The sequence below is a fragment of the Rhinichthys klamathensis genome, unplaced genomic scaffold, assembly GCF_029890125.1.
Source record: "Rhinichthys klamathensis goyatoka isolate OS25496 unplaced genomic scaffold, OSU_Roscu_1.1 h1tg000030l_1, whole genome shotgun sequence".
Classification (NCBI taxonomy): Eukaryota; Metazoa; Chordata; class Actinopteri; order Cypriniformes; family Leuciscidae; genus Rhinichthys; species Rhinichthys klamathensis.
In genome coordinates this window covers 386,287-409,168 of record NW_026606580.1, presented here as the reverse complement: position 1 = coordinate 409,168, position 22,882 = coordinate 386,287, and the positions used below count along the sequence as shown (strand labels likewise).

General features: G+C 38.0%; 1 protein-coding gene across 1 annotated transcript; it reads right to left on the bottom strand.

The window, feature by feature from the left end:
- Nucleotides 1-91: 91 nt before the first annotated feature.
- On the bottom strand, nucleotides 92-1,509 carry LOC130080159 (uncharacterized). Its single transcript, XM_056245457.1, has 2 exons — nucleotides 607-1,509; nucleotides 92-506 (listed from the first exon to the last, which is right to left on the bottom strand). Exons 1-2 carry the CDS (start codon nucleotides 1,485-1,487, stop codon nucleotides 110-112), a joined length of 1,278 nt encoding a protein of 425 aa, XP_056101432.1. The 5' UTR covers nucleotides 1,488-1,509; the 3' UTR covers nucleotides 92-109.
- Nucleotides 1,510-22,882: the final 21,373 nt, after the last annotated feature.

Sequence of the window (22,882 nt, the reverse complement as noted above, 5' to 3'; positions counted from 1 at the left end):
ATAAAAACACAAGGGCACATATTTTGATAGATAACAGTTAGGTCTTTAATCTATTTTATTAATGTTATCAATTCAGTTATTAAAATGCTGCCTAACAAGAGATTCTTTTTTATTGTTGTTTATTTAAATTTATTTGAACATCTCCGTTAATTGTGCACGCATTAAATATTTGTCTCATTTCAATCGGCTCCACTGTGGTGATATTTAACGCGGTTCTCTTTAGTTGGGGCTCAGCACTGTCAGCAGTGTTTTCTGTTGCAGCAAGAATGTCGCTCCAGTGCTTTCTTTGTTTTAAGTTTGGCCTCCAGTAGCTCTGTAGTGAACTTTCACACTTATGTCCACTCACAGACATAATTTCCCTCGATTCGAGACCAGCATCGGACAATCTCTGCACCATGGTGCTGCGAAGGCAGTGATTTGTGTAAACCTTTGAGGTGCCTGCTGCTTTACAAATTCTCTGCAACATTGTTGCGAGGTAGTTCACACCCATAGGCTCTCTTGTGTACCTGCAACAGTCAAAAACGAGAAAAAACTTTAACACAACAAGATTTAACACAAATTATAAATAGCTAATATGATTTATGTGCCGCTGCGTGATCTACGTACCAAACACATTTAGAGAGGTTTTGCTTTTTGGGGTGAAGGTAAAAAGCAGGGGGGTTAGATGGCAGAAGAGAAACGTACTTCTCTAGAGAGGCAACGGGACAAAGCGGGTTCCCAGTTTGTTGGAACATGAAGCCACGCCTGCTCTCCTTATTTCTGTCATGTGGGTCCTTATGGTTTTTTGTGTCTTCATTGAAGCTCATTGTGACATACTTTACACCATTTTCGTTTGTTAAAATGCGGAATGAGTCTGGAATGAGTTCTCGGTTCCCCTCTTTTCCTCTACGTCCGAAGTGTAACTGCACGTCAAACCAGACTTTGTTAACGAGTCCTTCAGGTGTGTTAGGATTAAGCGCATCGGACAGTTTTATGGTGCTGAAATCTTTCGTAGAAATCGATGTGTGATGCTCCGTTTTATCACGACCCTCTCTTCTCATTGTCTTTACGACTCCAACGAAAACATTATTGGATGAGGTGAATTCGCTGTCTCTCATCAGACACCAGGACAAACTCAAAGGTGAATCATTCAGGAATCTGTTCACACCCGCACGTAACGCTACATAGCTACTGATCCCATATTTTTCGCCTTTGGAGCTTCTGACAGTTCCGTAGAAGTCACGGAGAAGTGCGTTGAGTTCCGTCTTGGTGATTTGTTTAAAATCAATGCTGCAACCCTTTTCACTACACCAGTCACCGAAGCATTTCACTGCCCATTGGGTTTGCTGCACGGTATTTTTTTCATTACGAGTCTTCTCGAATGTATCAATGTTACATTTCAGCACTTCAGCATGACGGTTCATATTTGTAGAAGTCTCTACAAATTGTTCCTCAAACCACTTATCCATCGTCATGCCACCTAATAAATCGAAATTTACTTTAAACATTTTAGCCTTTTTAATTCTTACGTTTTTTGTCTGTTTATGTTGATACGTGTGGTTGCTAAGGGTGTTGCTAAGGGCGCAGTGATAAATAGAACCGTTGGGTGAAGCGGTCATAGCCGTGTTTTATCGTGAATAAAGCACAGCTATTGACCAATCAGAATCAAGGATTGTAACTAACCGTTTTATAATGGTTATTAGAGAGTTGTCAGCTTCTCTGTCTATGCCACTGGGAGTTTCCATTTGAGCTTTTATGTAAAATAGCTGGAGGGTAATGGCCTCAAATCTCTTCCCAAAACACACACAACAGCTGGTAACACTAAGCGCTCTGGTACAGTGTACATAACAGATGTTGTGTGTTCCAGGTAATGCTTAAGAGGAAATTGGAACAATTTGTTAGGTGTTTTACACACACCACTGGAAGGGCACACTGCTTTTACCCTCAAGACAGAAGATGATGAATTAATTATTTGTAATATTGAATGGAATGTCTATAAAACCTTCAACAAAGCTCACAATAACTGTAAGACAGTAGTATATATAAATCTACTTGTGTGTGTGTGTGTGTGTATATATACACACACACACACACACACACACACAAATGAACAGTTCACCCAAAAATGAACATCCTGTCTTTGTTTACTCACCTTCGTGATGACTTTATATAGACAAGTTGATACTTTATGATGCTGTCATGTCCTTTTTGATGGTTAAAGATTGTCTTTTCTACATTCAAGTTCTACAAAAGTAAGTCAAACTGTCAAATTATGACAGAATTTTCAATATTGAGCAAACTGTCCCTTTAACAAAATTGCAATGTTGAGATGTTGAGAGTTTAAATCATCCCTGGGGCAATTTCCATCAACCAATAACTGTTAGTAACTGTCCAATACTCCCAAAGAGCCCACAAATCTGTAATATGCAATGGCATGGTTGATTGTGTATAGTTTATGTGTGTCCGCTTATGTGTTTTCAGTATGATCTATATGTGTATGCCCTAGGGTACCTCTAAATGTGAGGGCAGCACAAGTTCAGTGAGCACATCTATTAGCAGTATGGTATATGTGCCTTCACTGATGCCAGTGACCCTTTATTCAACCTCTCCTTATAAACTCAACTGTGCTGGGCCCTTTCTCAACTGCCAAGTTTAACAATGGGGTTTGCAGTTGTTTAAGGTAATATCATATGAAATCTATATAACATGTATATGAAGCACCTGACAGAACACTTTAAGGTTCTATATAGAATCTTTGCTTTATATGGAATTCCAGATCAGACACACGCAGGGAGTTTGTTCTTAAATACAAGTTTGGCATATAATGATCACAAAAATAGAGATGAAAACCATGCCATATTGAAGATCAGTAATCAGGACTGCAGAGATGGCAGCTTCTTAATTACAGGCTGATTCATTAGTCAGTGTCATTCTAAGCAAGGGAAGAGTTAGGCTTTACCCACAATACCACATCCTCTCGTTAGCTTTATTTGGTTTATTCTATGTTAATAAGATTCCTTAGGGTCTGTTTCATATTGCACTGCACACATGAGCAGTGCATCAATTATATCAGCCATACATTATAATGCCTGGTCTTGTTAATCTACATTGGATGTACTGGATACTTGCTAGAATTACTGAATAAAAAATGCGAGGCATAATTTTAAAATAGTAGTTTGTGCAAAAGATAAATAGTCTTACCTCTACTTGCAAGTAAGGCAGTGTTAATTCTGTAACCTGTTAAAATAAATATGGAATAAAGCTGAGGTTTAAAGCTCAAGGTAAATGCTGCTATTCTGAGCAGGACTAAACAGTCCTTCTGTAAACCTCCCGCAGGTGGAGGTCAAAATCAGCCAGAAATTTAGAGTGAGATCATCTTCTATTGTTTTTATTTCATTTTTATTGCTAAGTGCTCTTCACGTCAAGACCCAGATTTAACATTGGACATTAAGTGGCAACCCAACAAGTGCTAAAAATGTTAATAATAGAAAAAGTTTGTATTTTTAAATTATTATTTTTTTATCAAATACTGAAATGTATTGTTGCATGACCGGAATAGATGCAACACTGACTGATTGAATGTACAGGCTTTACCATTGACAACAAACGACAGAAATAAATCAACTATGCACAATTATATGGTTAGTCACATGTAACCAATTAAAGGGGTGGTTTAGGATTTTGGACATCAGGCCTCATTTCCAAGTTAGCCCTAGTGTTATTTCTCAGTGGAGACAGTTTTCAAAAATTTTCATCCAGTCGTTCCAGTTGCATAGTTCACCGGTCCTAGGCTAGCGCGAGTCAACGGTAACTGCTAGCCTGCCATTAAAAACAGTTTTACCCACTCCACAGTACACAAAAAGCAAATAAATTATAACGCCAGACTATCGATGTAAATGTCTGTTAAGAGAATAATGTTAAAAATCTAACTAATCTTGCATCTCAATGATCACATTACATTTACAGGAACTAGTTTCTCAGCAGCGGCGGAATTTTACTTTGCTCCGGTTAGTAGTACTGCGCCGAAAAGTAAACACAGAAGCGAAGCGCACTACAGTCGGGACTACCTGCACTACCTCTCTCTACCTCTCTCTCGTCTCACTACCACTATCGGTTGCCTAGGTAACTACATATCACTCCGCCGCTGCTGTAGACTGCGCTAATAAATACAGGGAACAAAGTATAACGATTGCAATGCAATGGAATGTTTGATTTCTAACATTATTCTCCTCAACAGACATTTACATCAATAGTCTGGCGTTATAATTTATTTGCTTTTGGTGTACTGTGGAGTGGATAAAACTGTTTTTAATGGCAGGCTAGCAGTTACCGTTGACTCGCGCTAGCCTAGCACCGGCGAACTATGCAACTGAACCGACTGGATGAAAATTTTTGAAAACTGTCTCCACTGAGAAATAACACTAAGGCTAACTTGGAAATGAGGCCCGATGTCCAAAATTCTGAACCACTCCTTTAATGACTTTTTTCCTTGCTTTCCATTACCATGTCCAACCCGATCTCGAATTTTACGAAGTGGCTAATTCGTACATATTTTATGAGTTGAATTCGAGTTGACCCCGCCCCTAAACCTACCCATCAAGTGGGTTGAGACTAATCTTATGAATTCGTACGAGTGAGGTCTGGCGAATTCGTACGAAGTAGCCACCTTTTAATCACTCAAATGAATTCGTACGAATTGGTCGTGAGATAGCGTTGCCCTGTCAGAACAGCTCTGTAACCCATTTTTGGGTCATGACCCACCAGTTGAGGGCCACAGGATTATTTACACCTGATTGGTATCCTCTATCAAGAGATTGTGCTTTTGTGTATTTGTGAAAATATGAAGGGGTTTTAGAGTCATGGTGATGGAAAAAAAAAACATATGAGATGGGAGGAAAAATGATGTCAATGCTTAATTATGTGTACTTTTGAAAATGTTTTTCCTCCCTTCTCATATCCCCTCCCCCCCCCCACCCCCCACCCCCCACAATGTCCCTTTAGTGGCTCTGTAAAAATAGATGTTAGAGGGAGTTACTTGCTCAGAGGATATGGTGTCCTGTTGTTTTACTTTCACTCTCTCCGCTATCACCTCTCAGGGCGGTGCTGTTGGCTGTTAAGGCTGTCAATCATCATTGCGACGTTTACACCTGAATGGGCGTCCCTGCTATAAAAGTCTGACACAGACCGGAAGCGGGAGAGAGAGAAGGAGGGAGCCGAGTTGTGTCACGCTGGGTTGTTGGTGTGTCTTGTTTTCGTTTTTTGATTCGTTGTTTATCCTCTTCAAGTTTGAGTTAGCAGTTTGTTCTCTCCCGGTGGTTTGTTGTTTGAGTCTTTATGTTCTTTTTCTTTCATATTGTCTTACAACCGACCAGGGATTAGTGACCAGGGAAGTGTATGTCACTTGACTTTCATTTCGCAACATCTAGGGAAGCACATTGTTAAGACACTAGCGGGTGCCACTATTGTATGTTTTGAGTTTATTAGATTAGGTAGGGCGTGTTGAACGCCGATGACTTTATTTTGTTTGTTGTATCTTTTTTTCCCCTCTTGTATTAATAGTTTATTGGGATGGGGATGTAGTTAGAATGTGGGTTTTGTTTTCTTTCTTTCTTCGATTTAGCCCCGCTCAGGTTCCTACTCCCTGTGTACGGTATTTGTGTTTTTTCTAGATTCTCTCTTTTGAACATTTTTTTGTAAATAAATATAGTCCTTTCCTCAATTTAACCCTCTGGGGACCAGAAACGCGCCGGCGCGTTTTGCCGTTTTTTTTTCACATAGCAGAAAAATAGACTTAAAATACTCTGTTGATTTTGATCGTACATATAAGTGTTATACATCAATCGATCCTGTTAATTGTCTATTATTTTTCTGTATACTCACAATAAAAACAAAGTTTTGTGCTTTTTGTCAAATAAAGAAAAATAAACATGATGCAAGTTTTGCCTTCTCTCTGTCAGTGCAGTCCATTCTGAAACACGTCCGAAAAATTAACTCTAACTCTGCAAATACTTGTCATACAGGCACGAGAGATTTTTCTTTATGAAGCTTGAATTCTCTTCTTTTCAATGAAGTAATTTATATAAAAAACAAATATTCTCAGTTTATGTAATCTGTATGAAAAGAGAGTGCTGTCAGATTTTTTTTCCCCAGCTCATTACACTTCATTACGCGTTAATCTGACACGCCCACGGAGGATGCGCGCTATTCAAACGCAAATGTTGAGGCAAGCCATGACAATGCCCACATCAGCCGTTCCACCGCGGCGGTAAAATGTGTGGTGTATTTGCTGCCTTTTACCGCCAAGAGGCGCTACAATCATAGACTCGGAAAAGTGTTTGTTTATTCTCTCTAATGCGTAATCTGCCGCCGCACCGCGGCTGATTCAGAGCAATTGAAAGCTGGTAGCAGATGAATTCAACAAGTGAAACGTAGTTAAAATAATTCATAATCACAATACTGAAATTAGGCTACTGAAATGAAATTGAATAAATAATGAAAAAATAAAACATTGCAATAAAAACATTTACAGACGCACAGACGGTAGCTCAGTGGTTAACGCAACAACACGAGCTTCGAGGAGCTTCAAACGACCCTAGATCGAATCTCAATGTAGCATACATGTTGTTAACCGATGTTGGCCAACAGCGTTTATATTTAACCTTCTTGATGCTTAAATAGGTAACTGTTTATAACTGTTTACTTATTTAAAGTCAAGAGTTTTGTTTAATTATTATTACAACATAAATTTGCTACATTCCTGGAACCGCAGCGCTGCACAAAGGACATAAACTGATGAAGGAAGATTGTCAGCCGATTGCATCAGAAAATGAAAATGAAGAAGCTCGTCTTTAGTCTGCTAAATTATTGTGTAATGTAAAAGAACACTAAAATTACTTAAGTTTGAAACCAAGTTCGAACATTTCAAGGTTTAAATAAAGTGTCGGGACAGTTTTTTTTTATTTAAAACAGGGTTGCATCGGGTTTAGAGTTTATTTCTTTTGCGATGCAAAATAAGAAACACTAGGCTAATCTTATTCTTACGACATTTTAAATTTGTATTGCCAAAGAAATGACAGCTATATTAAACAATTAAAACAGTAGGCCTACAAAATGAAAATTGTCCAAAGCAACATAATTAAATTGAAACATGCGTTTTTCTTTGCCTCTCTCGCGCTGAATCTCTTTTTTAACAAGTTTATTTAGTCTCCCTCGCTCTCCATATGAAAGAGGAACATTAACACCTAGGCCTATTGTCTTGCGCGCTCGATACAGCACTGAACTGTCCCTCCAACCCCCCACCGGCTATCGGAGTCTGAGGCTGATTTAACACAAAGAGAAGTCGCAATTCACACTTAAATCGCTATTCTAGACAGTGTTGATAATGAAGGAATTAAATGATTTAAGTTACATGTAGCCTAGTGATATTTCTGTCATAAAAGTTTATTACTAAATATTTCATTATTTCAGTAATTGATGAAATAAAACTGGTTTGGGCCAGCTTTTTCCAAGCAAAACTAAATATAATATGAAAAAACGCATGTTAATTTGTTGTCATGAACAAAATGTTCAACTCAATATTAAATTCTACAGGGATCTTTGGATCCTTACAACCAGGCATGCAATTTGTGAATTAAGTTTTTTTTTTTCTTTATTATTCAAATAAATATCGAACCACGGTGCTTCGTGGTAATGCTGCTAAATTAAATAACATTTATAGAATAATTATGAACTTTGTTCTCGTGTTCTTTTGCACCAGCACCTTAAAGACGTTACAGGGTAGGGGTGGGCGGTATGACCAAAATTCTATTTCACGGTATGACTAATTTTATTTCACGGTAACAATATATTTCACGATATAGTTATTTATATATGTAGTTATTCTCGAAAAATCGACAAAAAGGGCTTTGTATAATAAATAAACCCAAATACTTTAGAAATGAAAAGTACTTCACATTGTTTTCTGTTTCTCTTATTTGGTCAATTATTTCTTTGGTAAACTATTTCGATAGCTAAATATAAACAAAACACACTCATCAACTTTTAGATGAACTGCCCCCAACTGATTGATATTAAATACAACTCATAGGTGCAATTAAACTTTAAATAAAGTGTTTCTGAATAATTTTTAAATCTCATGTTATGCTTTACTTCATCAATCAGTTTATAATATCTGAATATTTTATATTGAACTATTTTATTCATGATAAATTAGTTATTTCCTTTTAATTTTGTAGGATAGTAATACTAGTTATGTTTAAATGTGTTCCCCGGTACATTTGTGCCATGTCTGCTTAGGCTACACTGCGTTTTTAAGGGGCTTGTTTTGCTCTTTTTGTGATATCTGGCAACCCGTCACCCTGCGCTTTAATCAATAGAAGTTCAGAAGTGACTAGAAGGAGAGCAGCAGTTTGAAAACAGAACAGCAGCTACTGTTAGTGTTGACTAAGTAGCCTAGTTTAAATTATACACACCTTGTAACTGTGTCATTATTTGACCATAGCCCGGTGAACACCGCGCTCCCTCAGTGCGTGTACACGCGCGCGTCTTCTGCATCAGTAAAATGCGATCGGTTAATTTGAGTGTCAAGTTGTAATCACGTATCGAATCAAAGGAAGATTTTATCAGCTGGTTCGGTGCCCAATTGTTTGGAGTTAGAAATATAGCTATAACTCGCGATGCATATTTAGTCATTTTGCCTCAGATAGGCTACAGGATTATACATTCCCTTTAACAAGCCGGTTGTTCATTACCACGGGCAGCAAACTGTTTGCGTGTTTAAAAACTAAGAGACGGAAATATGCAGATAACTATACATTATTTAAGGTTATTTCTATTCGTTACGATATTGATATATGAACTGTTGTTGTCCAGCTTTCCCCGTTGCGAGCGTGCACTAATCTGTAGCCTGGGTGCTGCACTGCTCTAGTTAACTGCTGCGCCTTTCCCCCCCGAAAATATTACGTTAACAACAACCCTTTAGAAAATGTAATTCCTTTGTGGATCCTCTTGATCTGCTTTCTCCGTGTTCCTTTTTACAATTCGCTGTTTCTCAGTCTCACACACGTTGCACGCGAGTTAACCACGCCCACTTATTTGCATTTCGCGGTATACACGGAATAAAAAAATCTGTTACGGTTGACATTTTCTACCGCGGTAACGATATATACCGTCATACCGCCCAGCCCTATTACAGGGTTAAACAATCAATTAACTAATCTATTTTATGTTGTGTTCCCTCATACCCTTAGCCATTTTAGGGACGTAACAGAGGGTACAGACACTTTTTTTCATATTTTGGCATTTATGCGTCAAAACATTTGCATGTCTATGAGCATAACAAAGACATAAGATACAGAGGGTCTTTGAAGCCATATTTTCCAGAAGTAATTAACAATTATAATAGATTACATCAATACATATCTAGTCAGCTTCCACATGTGAGACTTAAACACACAAACAAAGACAGAGTTGATGCATCCCGCACCCGCGCTAACATTGTTATCTACATTCAAACAGGCCAAAGCTGATGGGAAACAAGTTTGTCCTCTTCTGTCCTTCAAAGCAACCCTAATAATACCATGCAATAAATTCACAACACATTCCCCACATCAAGGCTGGCATTATTCACACTTAAGATAATGTTTTTTGTGTGTGTTTTTTTCAGAAGGGGCAACACATTGATGGACAGACAAGGCAATTACAATAATGAAAGACTGTTTGGAGGAATCAGCAGAGGCATTAAAGTGGGTGCAAATCTCTGCCTCAGTTCTTCTCACTGATGGTAGCAGGATGTGAACACTGAATGTGCTCTTTCAAATACAAGTGTTACACATTTATCTATGTTTTAGTAGAGCTGTCATATTTAATCTTCAATATTTAAGGCCACGTGACAAAGAAATTGAGGATTAGATGTGGTTATTATGTTATTATGTCTATATAATCAGTTCCCATCTACCTATTAAACATATTTCATATTTAGCAAAGTGATCAAGTGCTTAAGCTTCACATACGGTTAGGCAAACAAGTGCTTCTTATTTAGATACAAACAAATACTAGTAATTCACATTTTAGTGACGTTGGCACAATACTAGTTTTATGATCTTATTAATCAGCTACTTTAAATGCATATTAGGCTGTTAATTTCTACAATTATCACTCAGAATCCAAAACATGTTTCACTTCCAGTGTGTTCTTATTCTAAATGAGATATATTAAATGTTATATTAGACTTAATTTACACCTTTTAGTAATTACTGCTGAATGAGGTTACAGTCTGCTGTGCAATATAAACGTAGGTGTGAATAAATATAATTAAGCAAAATTGTAAGATGACATCAATAGTAAATACCATGAGATAATGACGGTTAAATCATTTTGAATGTCTTGCATGCATAAATAAATAACAAATTAATAAATAAAACGCACCGAGGCTAAGTGTGCCAATGTTTTTACTTTTTTCATGCCTGCTCTCGAATCAATTCTGTCCACTCTGACCCCAACGTCCAACCCCCCACCCTCACCCATCTTTCTAGAGGTTTCTATGGTAACTGTCATCACATTCCACACCTTTATAAGCACATGACATATCAGCTACGCCAAATGGCCTGGTGTGCTGGTATGGGGCATTCAATTATCCATATTCTCCAACTGTGTGTGAGACAGACACAGACAGAGAGAAGGGACATACAGCTTGATGTTGCACAACTGTGACATCTTGCAGGTGCTCGATCAATACATTTCCATTCGGCATCTACTCACAACAGAACTACCCTTCCTCGAGCTACACGTGTACAGAAAACAATGTCTATGTTATACTTTTTTTTATGTATTTAACGTCTGATTGTTTATATGAATTCGTTTTTTTAAACGGTCATGTTGTAAAATTAAATGTTTTATACATGTAATATAATAGTAGTGCTGTCAAATTGATTAATGGTGATTAATCACATCTAACATAAAATCTGTGTGTTATTTACATGCGATTAATCACAATTAATTTGTTTGACAGCACTACATAATATAATATAAGCACAAGCCCGTATAACATTTCAGAGGGACTAAATATAGTTGATCATTACATCAATTCTACACCAAGTGCGTGACTACTCAAGTCATTACCTATATATCAGCTCCTTCTTAATCAGATGAAGAATCTGTGTGCGTATTTGCCTGTGCTTCCCCTGCGGCTCCAGGACCTGAAACACGTCAATAAGATTATCAGATAACATTCACTCCTGAGACTCTGAGAGTCCTAATGTACTTGAGACCTATTCTCCTGGCAAAAAACAAAACAAAAAACAACGATATATGTGTCAGTCATCGGTCATGTTTGTCCAGTGTATTAAGGTAAGACAAAGTAGTGTGGCTTAATAACATGCTGGCTTACCTCTTTGTATGCTGTATTTATTTCCGTGGACAATGTTGTGTTGTCGTCCTGTTGAACTTAAAAAAATTTAAGCTAGTACTGTCTCAGGCGATGGAGGGCCCAATTATCAGATCCTCAGGAGTACAGCAAAGTTCTTCACTACCAGTCATCTATAGGCCCAGCCTGTTCTCACGTAAATGCGTCTCTATAGCACGCATTGTGTATTATCGTGCAATTTATACGCGAAAATGAGTTTTTACGTGCATATGATACGCAGTTGTCGCGTGCATTTGATACGCAGTTCATTTGCGTGTAATACACACGCACCCCATTCTACCCAAACGTATAATACACACGCACCCCACACCACTACTAAACCTACCCTAACCAACCCATGCGTATCCTATGTACGTAAAAACTCATTTTCGCGTATAAATTACACGATAAACACACTGCGTGCTATAGAGACGCATTTAGTGTGATCGGGTTGATAGGCCACGTTCACACAGCAGCAGAATATGGTCAGACCTGTATTTGAATCCTTAATAATACAGTTACGTTCACATGCAGTTCAGTTATTTACAGGAGTGGCAACCTCATTCTATAACTGAACTTACACCCGTAAATTAGGACCCACAACCGCATTTTCAAAAAAAAAACCACGGACAGAACTAGACGGGACAACTAGTTGTCTTTCACGTCATACACTGCTAGAGAGCTGCTCTGCTCTGTGACGGAGATATGAGGGTTTTAGATCCAGTCACTGTTCTCCACTGGAGCTGCTCCCATCAGTGTTGTGCGTTACTTGCAATTCAAGTACTCTCTCCACCCAGATATAAAGGCTGCTGTCGGTAAATGAAGATTTGATGGATAAATTCGCTGCTTGTTTGGAATCTTGTCGTGTTAAAAGTGATAAGACTTTCTATGGTCATCTTTGATTTTTGATGTCACTGTCGCTATGGTTACTGGTAAGAGAATGCATGAAGTAAGGTCTTGTCTCCCATTGCACGTTCATACCACAGCATTCGAGACGCTACTGTAAGGTACTGTGTGAACAGGACTCGAACCTGTTAGTAAATGTGGTTGTCAATCCCAAAAACTCACAGTGTGAATGAAGCCATAGTAACTTTGGTTCAGGGTGCAGCAGTGAGCATCTAAATATACTTATATTCAAGAATTAGAGTGTCTGCTAACCCAAACCTATTTGATGTAATTGCATCGTCCCGCACAGTTTTAATCATGTTGCTTGTGACTTAGGATTTTAATATGGTGGCCAACATATAAGCAAAATAATCACATACTGGAGACATGAACTGAAGCAGGGAGCCAAGCTGTATTTAGAGAGCAGAATAACATGGCTCTTTTGGCCAATGAGAAACCACCCAGAACATTTGTTATACTCAAGAACATGTTCTATTGTTTCACCAGGCGAAACTGAGCATCACACACAATCTGTCTTCTCCACAGATGAACACAGGCTGTGAATTTGTGCTCACTAGAGTATGTGCAATAAGTCTGGGATGTTCCAAGCAAGCTTCAGAAGTTCAAAATATGAAGGTCAGAGAATCAATCCCATATCACGCTGTGTTATATAAATAAAAGTAGTATCTTATACTTGTGCAAGGTACCAGATTCAGGTGGAGGCATTGATTGAAAAGGCAGGGAAGGGCATCTGTAATTGTGGAGAGAAACACCAACTCCCTGGGCACTGCAACTGGGATTGAAAGAGATTAATTAGCTCTGTCTACAATGACCAGACTACACCAGGTTATCCGCTGGCTATCAATTACCCTGCAACGTAATAAAAAAATAGGGACTGATATTGTATGACAGCGGGTGAGTTTAACAAATTTCAAGATTATTTCAGAAAAGATTATTTTTTACAGAGATACAGCATGTGTACAGCATGCGTCACATAGATCAAAAGTGACAGTAAAGACATTCACAAAATATTTTTATTTATAAAAAATTCAGTTGCCATCACAGAAATAAATTATTGTAATAGTTAAAATATTGTAATAGTTATATTAATTGCAATAATATTTCACAATATCACAGTTTTTTACTGCATTTTAATATATTTTTTTGTAGTCTCAGTGACCATAAGAGGCATTACAAAATCTTGCCAAGTGCAATAAACTACACAACCATTTAATGTTTGCATGCACAAAAATACTGGTTGACCTGTGTTCAGGTTTGAATACAATTATAATACTGCTTCAAAGAGAATTTTAAAGAAAAATTGTGTTGAAAAATCCAGTTTTTAATGTTGTTTATATGTCTATGTGGTGTTTTAATTATGCTTTAAAATACACCATTTGCAAAATCATCAGTCAACGCCATTGCTGAGTATTTAACCTTAAAACTGCAGTGAACCAAAGATGGCCCGTTTCCTACCGTCACAAACATGCAACCAATCCCATCAACGTGCGGGCTGGGCTTTTCTCCAATCACCTTCTATGATGTTCAAAGCATTTCTAAGGATGCTTTTAGTAGGAAGCTGTCTGATAGTGAACGGGAACATGGTTTGTATAACATTAGCAAAATATATTGTATATCATGTCAAGCCAAAAGCTCATCATACACAATTATGTCCGACGTTGTAGAGAACGATACATAAAACGCATTACCATTCTGATACATCGACTTGTAGAGGAGCTTGTGTAATTTGCTCTTTCTCTTCTTCTTCTGAATCAGTTCCTGGTTCAAACATATATGGCTGAAACTAGTTTTTCCACTTGCCAGGCCTTGTGTAGTGTTTGCTACAGTTGATCGAGTGAATCAGGTAGTCCAAGCTGGTGTGATTGAGTGGAGGCGGGGATTAATTTGCATATTCATGAATCCACGTATACTAAATGAAGCGAAGGTGTAGAGTTACATACAAGCTATTTTAAGGCATGAAGAAATTATTTACACAGGAAAAACTTGGTTTATCAAAGATGAGTTTTAAGGGATAAAATTATTGACTGCACTTTAAAGCTTTTAATGGACTTGTGGAGTAATGGACTAATTTTGCTAATGGCTTGCTTGTGTAACAAAATGGTGTGGCTTTACAACATGTACGGCACAGGAGACTCGAAGGAACAATCTTTAATCACTTAGAATGTACAGGTGAATAATCAAGGAGTTTGTTAACACGCACACCAGTACATAAATCTCAAAAATCACATTATTGAAATAACCTGCTGTCCGTGTGTACAATCAAACCAATAACGCAAGTAAGCTGCGTTTACAAGACTTCATTAATAAATCAGGTTATTTCCCAGTAGTGTCGTCAAAATGTAATAATTTGGGTATATTACTCAGAGTATTTATTTTGTTATGTCGGTTATGATGTTAATTAAAGGATTAAAAACCAAAGAAGAGTAAGCAGGAAACTTACACCTCATATTCCTCTCATGCAGTTATAGATGCAGTATTTTGACTGTAGCACTTCTTCTGCTGCACGAGATTTCAAGAAAAGAGTGTGATCAAGAAAGAGTCCGATGCTGCGTCCCAATTCACATACTATCCCTCCTAAATAGTATTCGAAAATAGAATTAGTACGTCCCAAATCGTAGTATGGTCTACTATTTCCGGTCAGAATCCGAAGTGCAGATCGTTGCACACTCTAACGGCTGATATTGCCCACAACCCATCGCGCGTTGGACGAGGATTCGGTTAGAACTACAAACACGAGTGAAAAGTGTTAAAAAAAAACTACAGACATGGAGGACGCGCGAGTCCGGCGGTTATGTAGAGAGGTTTAGATAAAGGGGTTTAAGTGATTAATTATCAGTATCTAACCTGACGAAAATGTATTTATTCAATGTTGTCTACATTTTATTGCATCTGCAGCAGCATTGTGAACTTTTGTAAAGATACGTTGGTTTAGCCATTCACTTTTAAATGCATCATTACATTCAAATTGCAAAGGAGAGTCTCCGCATGAAAAGACCCACGACTGGCAGATAAACGTGCGACAACAATTCTCTCTGAAATGGTAAGAAGTTATATTAGATTGAATGGAGGATTTTAACTGTGACGAGATGATTGACAGGGCAGTTTACGTGATAGGATGCACGCGACAGAGCTGTCCGTTAAAGATGATGAAGTAGTATGTCCCAAAGCTTGGCTACTCTTTTGCTACACACTCAAAAGTATGTACTTTTTTTTCATAAAAAGAGTATATACTTTTAGGGCGTAGTACAAGTAGGCGAATTGGGAGCCCAAGTTTATATTTCTTCCTCCCTTACTGCTAAATGTTCGCTCTGTATGGATGCGCATTAATGTATGAGAGAAATAACTAGTTTCCATTTTTTAGGTTTATTATGACCTTTTATTTCTTCACAGTTCATTTTAAATAGTCCTGCGGCACTGAAATTATTATTTTTTTTAAAGTACAATTTGAACTTCTTTTATCATTAGTAAGCGTGCAAATTGTATGATTAAAACTCTTTAAAACAGATTTGTCACATCACAAATAATATCAACTATCCACATGTGTTTATTTCAAACAGTTTGCCCTATACAAATGAACTGACATACGGGGAGAGGCAGCGGAGGTCATTTTGCAGAGTAGACAAAGACATACTATATATGCAAAACAAATGCAACCCAGAATGTCTAACATCTGAATAATTCAAAGTTTGTCTTCTTAACTAAAAACATGAATGAGCTACAACCATAAAAATCACCCTAAATTTTTACCCCGCAGGGAAACATTTTCCTGAAGAGGGATCTAACCTACTTTCCACCAGTTGCGTATATTCATCTTCTCCTTATTTTGTGTGAGTGGATGAACGGCTGATTTTCTCTCTTTCAGGGTGTGCGGTTTGATCCTCACAGACTGTCTCAGCTGAAGTCACAGAGGGAGAGTGCATGCCGGAACAGATTGTTGAAGTTTCGCTCCCGTCCTCTCATCTATCTCTGAAGCAGCTAACAAATCACTTAGTTCTTCAACAAGCTTTGGTCTCAGGGACAGCCTGTCGATCTGCATTTCCTACCTATCTCTTTATCTTACTCCCAGCCCAGCAGCGTTATAACTGCCCTCTTTCAAATATGTTCAAACGCGGAAGAGCAGATCCCAGTAGAACGCTGTTTCACAGTCATTCGTTGTAAGGGAGACTAGGGCTGTCAACAATGATTAATCCTGATTTCTTTTTTTTTTTTTTTGATAAGCCATGACCGTTTACATTAGAAATTGTACTAGTTTTTTTTTTTTTTTGCAGTGCACAATGAATGTTTTTAAACAAAATCAAAAGGGACAATTCTTGTTTTTTATGAAATATCTCATAATTTATTATAAATGATTTATCCGTGCACATCGTTATGTTTTTAAAATTCATGTACCCTCATAATCTTTAATCAAAATAACTTGCAGCGACATCTTTTCTCTTCTCAGATGATGTGGTTGAGGGTTAAGGGGGGGGCGGCAACCTATCACTTACATGAGATCGACCAATAGTAAACCACAACCATCCAACGATCCAATAAATTCCCCATGGACATTTTTTTTTGTTATTATTATAAATGCAGTCTATTATATAGTACATTTAAATTACTTTTCTCAAGTTTAATTCTGACTAATTTCATCAGTCTTTAGCAGAATCAAACATTTGCAATGTCTAATTATGCAAATGACTAACACAAGTTCAGTCGTGAAATTCTAGAGGGCGCAGGCTGATAGGTCCTTTACACTGCATGGCACAAGCTGATTGGGCTCTGTTGATCCTGCAGCCAATGAGATTGCTTGCTCAACATTTAAATAGTCTGGTTCAGTGTTTGCTGTAAATTGGTCCTTCAGTGGGCTAGCAAAGTTCCTTTGAAACCCTCCACCTCCCCCAGCTCCACCTGCCTAGATTTGCTACAGGATTTATGTATTTCTATTTTTGCAGCAGCAGCCTAGCTTACATACTCACAGCAGTGTGTTTGTGTATCTATTAGCAGTATCAAGTCCATACTTGCTCTGCAGCAGCAGCAGCAGCAATAATCAACAACAGCACCAGTAAAGCAGATCTAGTCAAATAAATTATCATTGCCATTTTTAATAACATGCTAAAACCTTTCCAAGAGTTGTCATGATTGAAATATCTTAATGAACCAGGTCAAATAAATATCTTAATGGCATTTAAAGAAATTACATAAATAAAAAAGATGAATGAAAGTTGTGAGCTGAATGCACATGCATGTTTTTTCACCTTGCATTATTCTTATTTTCTTCAGGCACACCATTCATATCCAATTTATAAAGCCTTTGATATCTGCTCTACAGTCACAATCTGTGAGGTATACAGGAATGACCCATGACTGCTGCTTCCGTTTCAAATGATGTATGGAGGCCAGGCAAACTATAGACAACCTGTCCAATGGAATGCTGCTAGAGAAAACAACAACGCTGTAGGTTGTTGTTATGTTTGACTTTAATTAAGGATGTATACAGTCCAGTGAGGCTGTTCTTCCTTGAATCAAGGTGCCACATTCAGATCTCCTGTCCATTGAAATTCATATTGTATATTAAAGATCTGTAATCCGTTGCACGGTCATGTTGGTCCCTGATAAAATACAGCTGGCTTAAAAAGTGAGACACCAGATGAATAGTGTTCTGACATTTTAAAGCTGGCTTTAATTATATATTAAATCACAATAACATATTCAATGTATTTATTTTCACTAGTAAGAGTCATTCAGTCAGGAATCAAACAACACATGTTGCTTTGAATGTGATTCACTATAAAGAACTGGCTCACAAGAATCATTCATTTGGCAGTCGGACTACACTGATGGCGATGTCTGTTTTGCACTGTAGATTCAGTAGTGATGTTTCGGGCCCGAAATCAGGACACTTTGTTGGAGCATTTTAGTACAATATTCCGACCAAGTAGGCAAAAGAATGAATGTGCAAGGCCAGTTTCTGAACCTAACATCATTTGTTCATTGTTTAGACTGGAAGTTGGTCAAATCGAAACAAAAATACTATTTTAAATGTCATTGTTTCATGCATATCATTTATAGACTTCTGCATATTAATATTTGATTAGTCTAATATAAATAATCATTTATTTCAGATAAATCATGCTGCTGATAATCCCTCATGCAGCCCATTCAAACACATTAGCTACAACTCAATTTAAATGTCTGTACTCAAATATTTAATTTGCTTGCCACTGCGGTTTTACACAAGTTACAAACCATTACAGTTTTGTCTGTGCAATGGACTATAAAATCACCGAAGATATTACTGTTTCTCCAACTGAATGATTATTGACTGCTGTGAATTGCTCTCCCTCACAGACCTATTCACAAATATCAATTCTGTGATTCTGTGTGAAAAGTCTTAATAAGAAATGGAAAGACAGGTGGATGATTCACAATGTCTATGAACTATAACAGTTTACTTTTTGATTTCTCTGTTAAAAGGTTAGACTTTCAATCTAGGGACTGGAATCTCTCACATTTCATTAAAATATATTCATTTATTTCAAAGATAAATGAACGTCTTATGGGTTTGGAACGACATGAGGGTGAGTAACTATGGAAGAATTTCAATTTTTGGGTGAACTACCCCTTTAAGCTCATGAGATATCAGATGTTTAAATACAAAAGGTTTAACATACTGTTTGAATATTACACTTTTACTAAGGACTCAAAAAAAATACTTGACATATTGAGTGGCATAGCTGATGCCTTAAAACCACACTAATACTGTATACATAAATACTGATTAAGCTATTATTAAACACAAAGTATTAAAAGACTAAAAGATGAAACAAGTTCATCATAAGGTGCATATCAGGAGACATGCAGACAGAGTCAAACGAGATGGAGTGGTGTGTGCATATGTATGTTTGTGCTTATGTGTGTTAGTTAGGCCACTTGAGGCTGTCGTATAAGAAGTAATTAGGAAACACGGTTTTACCATCAGAGTTCTGGTGTGTGCTTGACCCTTTGCTCTTGATGAATGGTTCAAGTCTTCAACATGACACATGAGCAGAGGATCATCAGTGTTAGCTGCATTACATTCAGTGAGGTAATTAATCAAAACACATGGACCTAATCCTGTTTTAATTAGCAGTTCGGCCCAGCGTCGGTATTCATGAAAGGGCAGTGGAGGTTTGAGATTGGCCTACAGGGCAATAAAGAAGTTTGTTGATTTCAATCATTGTGTTTACAACTATATCTATCAGACAGCATTGATTTGACTTATTTAGCAAGGATGCATTAAATTGGTCAATTGGCAGTAAAGACATTTATAATCTTACAAAAGATTTCCATATCAAATAAATTCTGTTCCTTTAAATTTTCAATTGTAAGGACCACCCATCGGCCCAACGATGGAATCCAGCGGTGTGGGCGAAGGTATAATCAAAATCCCTTTAAGACAAGTAATTTCACTCGGCGGCCATCTTTGAAATGCCTCTCAAGCATGCAAGTGCAGCTCCTATCTCTTTGAATGGGGAAACATCAAATTCTCCAAAACTGTTCGCCAAGCTTACGAATAAATTTCACATTTGAAATCGCCAACAACTGACTCAAAAATTGTGTTTCTAAATGCTCGAATCATGACAAAAAGTGACATTTTTCAGACTGGATCAAGCTAATGCGCATGCACAGTGGGTTGAGTGTTTCTATAGGAACTGGAGGTTCTAACGGCTTTACCAATGACTTTACCAATCGGCGATTGGCTCTTATTTAGAAGGTGGGACTTATTCCGCCATATTGTGCGTTGCCCCATTCAAAACAATACGCATCTTGTGTTATTCTATAAGCTTTGGTATTATGCATCTAGGTCTTTTATTTGGGTTTCTGTAAAGTTAAATTAATTTATAAAAATTATGTTACAATTTGATTCTAACTCCTTACTTATTTAAATTTCAAATTACTCTAAAATGTAGGCTGAGATTATAATAAATTTTAGAGTGTGTTGGAACATGGTTTGTATCTGGTCCAAGCTGGTCATTAGCTGCTCTACGTTGGACAGAAGCTGGCCTAAGTTGGTTTTTAGCTGGCCTTTTAGCTGGTCTAAGCTGGTTTTTAGACAGTGTAAGCCGATAGACCATCTTGAACAAACAAAAAACAAAACAGGTACCATAGTCATACCATCTTAAGGCAATCAAACTGGTTTTAGGAACATTGTTTTTGGTCAACCAGCTTAAACTGTTTTAAAACAGGGAGTCTCTAAAGAGGTTTCATACACTATCAATTTCATTATGAATATCAGCGTCTATCATCATTCCTTCTTTTTTGAGAGGAACATTTTTTGTTAAAGAAAACGCTATGCAGGATACCAGAGCTAAAAGGCACATATGATCTCATTTATCCTCATATTGTCTCTCCTCCTTAATCACAATAAAGCTTTAAAGCATTTCTGCGAAGACATTTGTACTCACAGAGCACATTGTATTACTGTAAAGTGTAATGTGAATGTTCCATTGTCTAAATGGACTGCACACATTGGGCTATTATATGTCCTTCATCTAATTATATTCCAATCAGCGTCAACAGGAGAGACTAAAGGACTTTAATTGTCCAGAATGCCATTTCAAGTCTGCGAGGAGCTAGACGAGAACATCCGTCACCAAATAAGCCCGAACACTGATCTCCATATTTGAATAACTATCTCTTGAATTTATCCAGCTGATCCGTCTCACCATAGAGGGATGTGCTGCCTTTTAAACATATTGATTTGTGGCTATTACGCTCTTGCTACAGGCTCACTTTTCAGAGGGCAATCCATCTTTCAAGGTCAATTCTTCATGTCTGCATTATCACTCAAGTTTGCTCTATTCCGGTACCAAGTGGCGTATTCCTGGAAACTCTGGGAGACAGACAGAGCATATTATGGGAGCCAATGAGGCTGAAGCCCCCTAGAAGAAAAGGCCTGTTTCTCACAAAACACTAAATAACAACAAAAACACTTATCTATCTACCATCTATCTATCCACTCCTTTTACTATTCATTGTTTTTTTGTTTGTTTTCTTTTACACAAACTATTTTGCACTAAGGCCAAAAAGAAAACCTTGTACCTTACTTTAGAGTAGTCATATTTTGTGCAAACAGCACAATAGGGGGGTTTGAGAAGCACCATGACACCTGTTCTTAATGTTTTTCTTTCTCTGTCCACATAGCACTTTTTTTCTTCCTCTGCCCTGGCATCTGGAAGAACAGAAGGACTCGATATGAAGAGGGAGTGGTTTTACTTCACACGACTGACCCAGGAAACTGCTGCCAAATTATTTACAATCAACGTCTGTTTAACATTCAGGAGTTGGAGTTTTGGATCATCATGGATCTGAAGGTCAATGTTCGAGAGATGGGAAAGCGAGGTGGGTATGAACAGAACATATTAAGGTGTAATCTATGAGATAGTGTTGCAAAAATCAAATGAAATCATCAGTTATTGACTTTTTTTTCATGTTGAAATATCTACAAAACCTTAAAACAAGAAACAGTGATTTGAGAAGCAACACTGCATAAGATCTTAAATATATTTGTCTTACAAATGTATCTACCTCGTTTATATATACACTCACCGGCCACTTTATTAGGTACCCCATGCTAGTAACGGGTTGGACCCCCTTTTGCCTTCAGAACTGCCTCAATTCTTCGTGGCATAGATTCAACAAGGTGCTGGAAGCATTCCTCAGGGAGTTTGGTCCATATTGACATGATGGCATCACACAGTTGCCGCAGATTTGTCGGCTGCACATCCATGATGCGAATCTCCCGTTCCACCACATCCCAAAGATGCTCTATTGGGTTGAGATCTGGTGACTGTGGAGGCCATTTTAGTACAGTGAACTCATTGTCATGTTCAAGAAACCAATTTGAAATGATTAGAGCTTTGTGACATGGTGGAAGTAGCCATCAGAGGATGGGTACATGGTGGCCATAAAGGGATGGACATGGTCAGAAACAATGCTCAGGTAGGCCGTGGCATTTAAACGATGCCCAATTGGCACTAAGGGGCCTAAAGTGTGCCAGGAAAACATCCCCCACACCATTACACCACCACCACCAGCCTGCACAGTGGTAACAAGGCATGATGGTTCCATGTTCTCATTCTGTTTACGCCAAATTCTGACTCTAACATCTGAATGTCTCAACAGAAATCGAGACTCATCAGACCAGGCAACATTTTTCCAGTCTTCAACTGTTCAATTTTGGTGAGCTCTTGCAAATTGTAGCCTCTTTTTCCTATTTGTAGTGGAGATGAGTGGTACCCGGTGGAGTCTTCTGCTGTTGTAGCCCATCCGCCTCAAGGTTGTGCGTGTTGTGGCTTCACAAATGCTTTGCTGCATACCTCGGTTGTAACGAGTGGTTATTTCAGTCACTGTTGCCCTTCTATCAGCTCGAACCAGTCTGGCCATTCTCCTCTGACCTCTGGCATCAACAAGGCATTTCCGCCCACAGAACTGCCGCGCACTGGATGTTTTTTCTTTTTCGGACCATTCTCTGTAAACCCTAGAGATGGTTGTGCGTGAAAATCCCAGTAGATTAGCAGTTTCTGAAATACTCAGACCAGCCCTTCTGGCACCAACAATCATGCCACGTTCAAA

Excerpts from the sequence above, each read along its gene's own strand:
- LOC130080159 (XM_056245457.1), bottom strand. The coding sequence starts at position 1,487 with ATGTTTAAAGTAAATTTCGATTTATTAGGTGGCATGACGATGGATAAG. Across the intron at positions 507-606 it reads AACCTCTCTAAATGTGTTTG|GTACACAAGAGAGCCTATGG; the intron begins GTACGTAGATCA and ends TGACTGTTGCAG.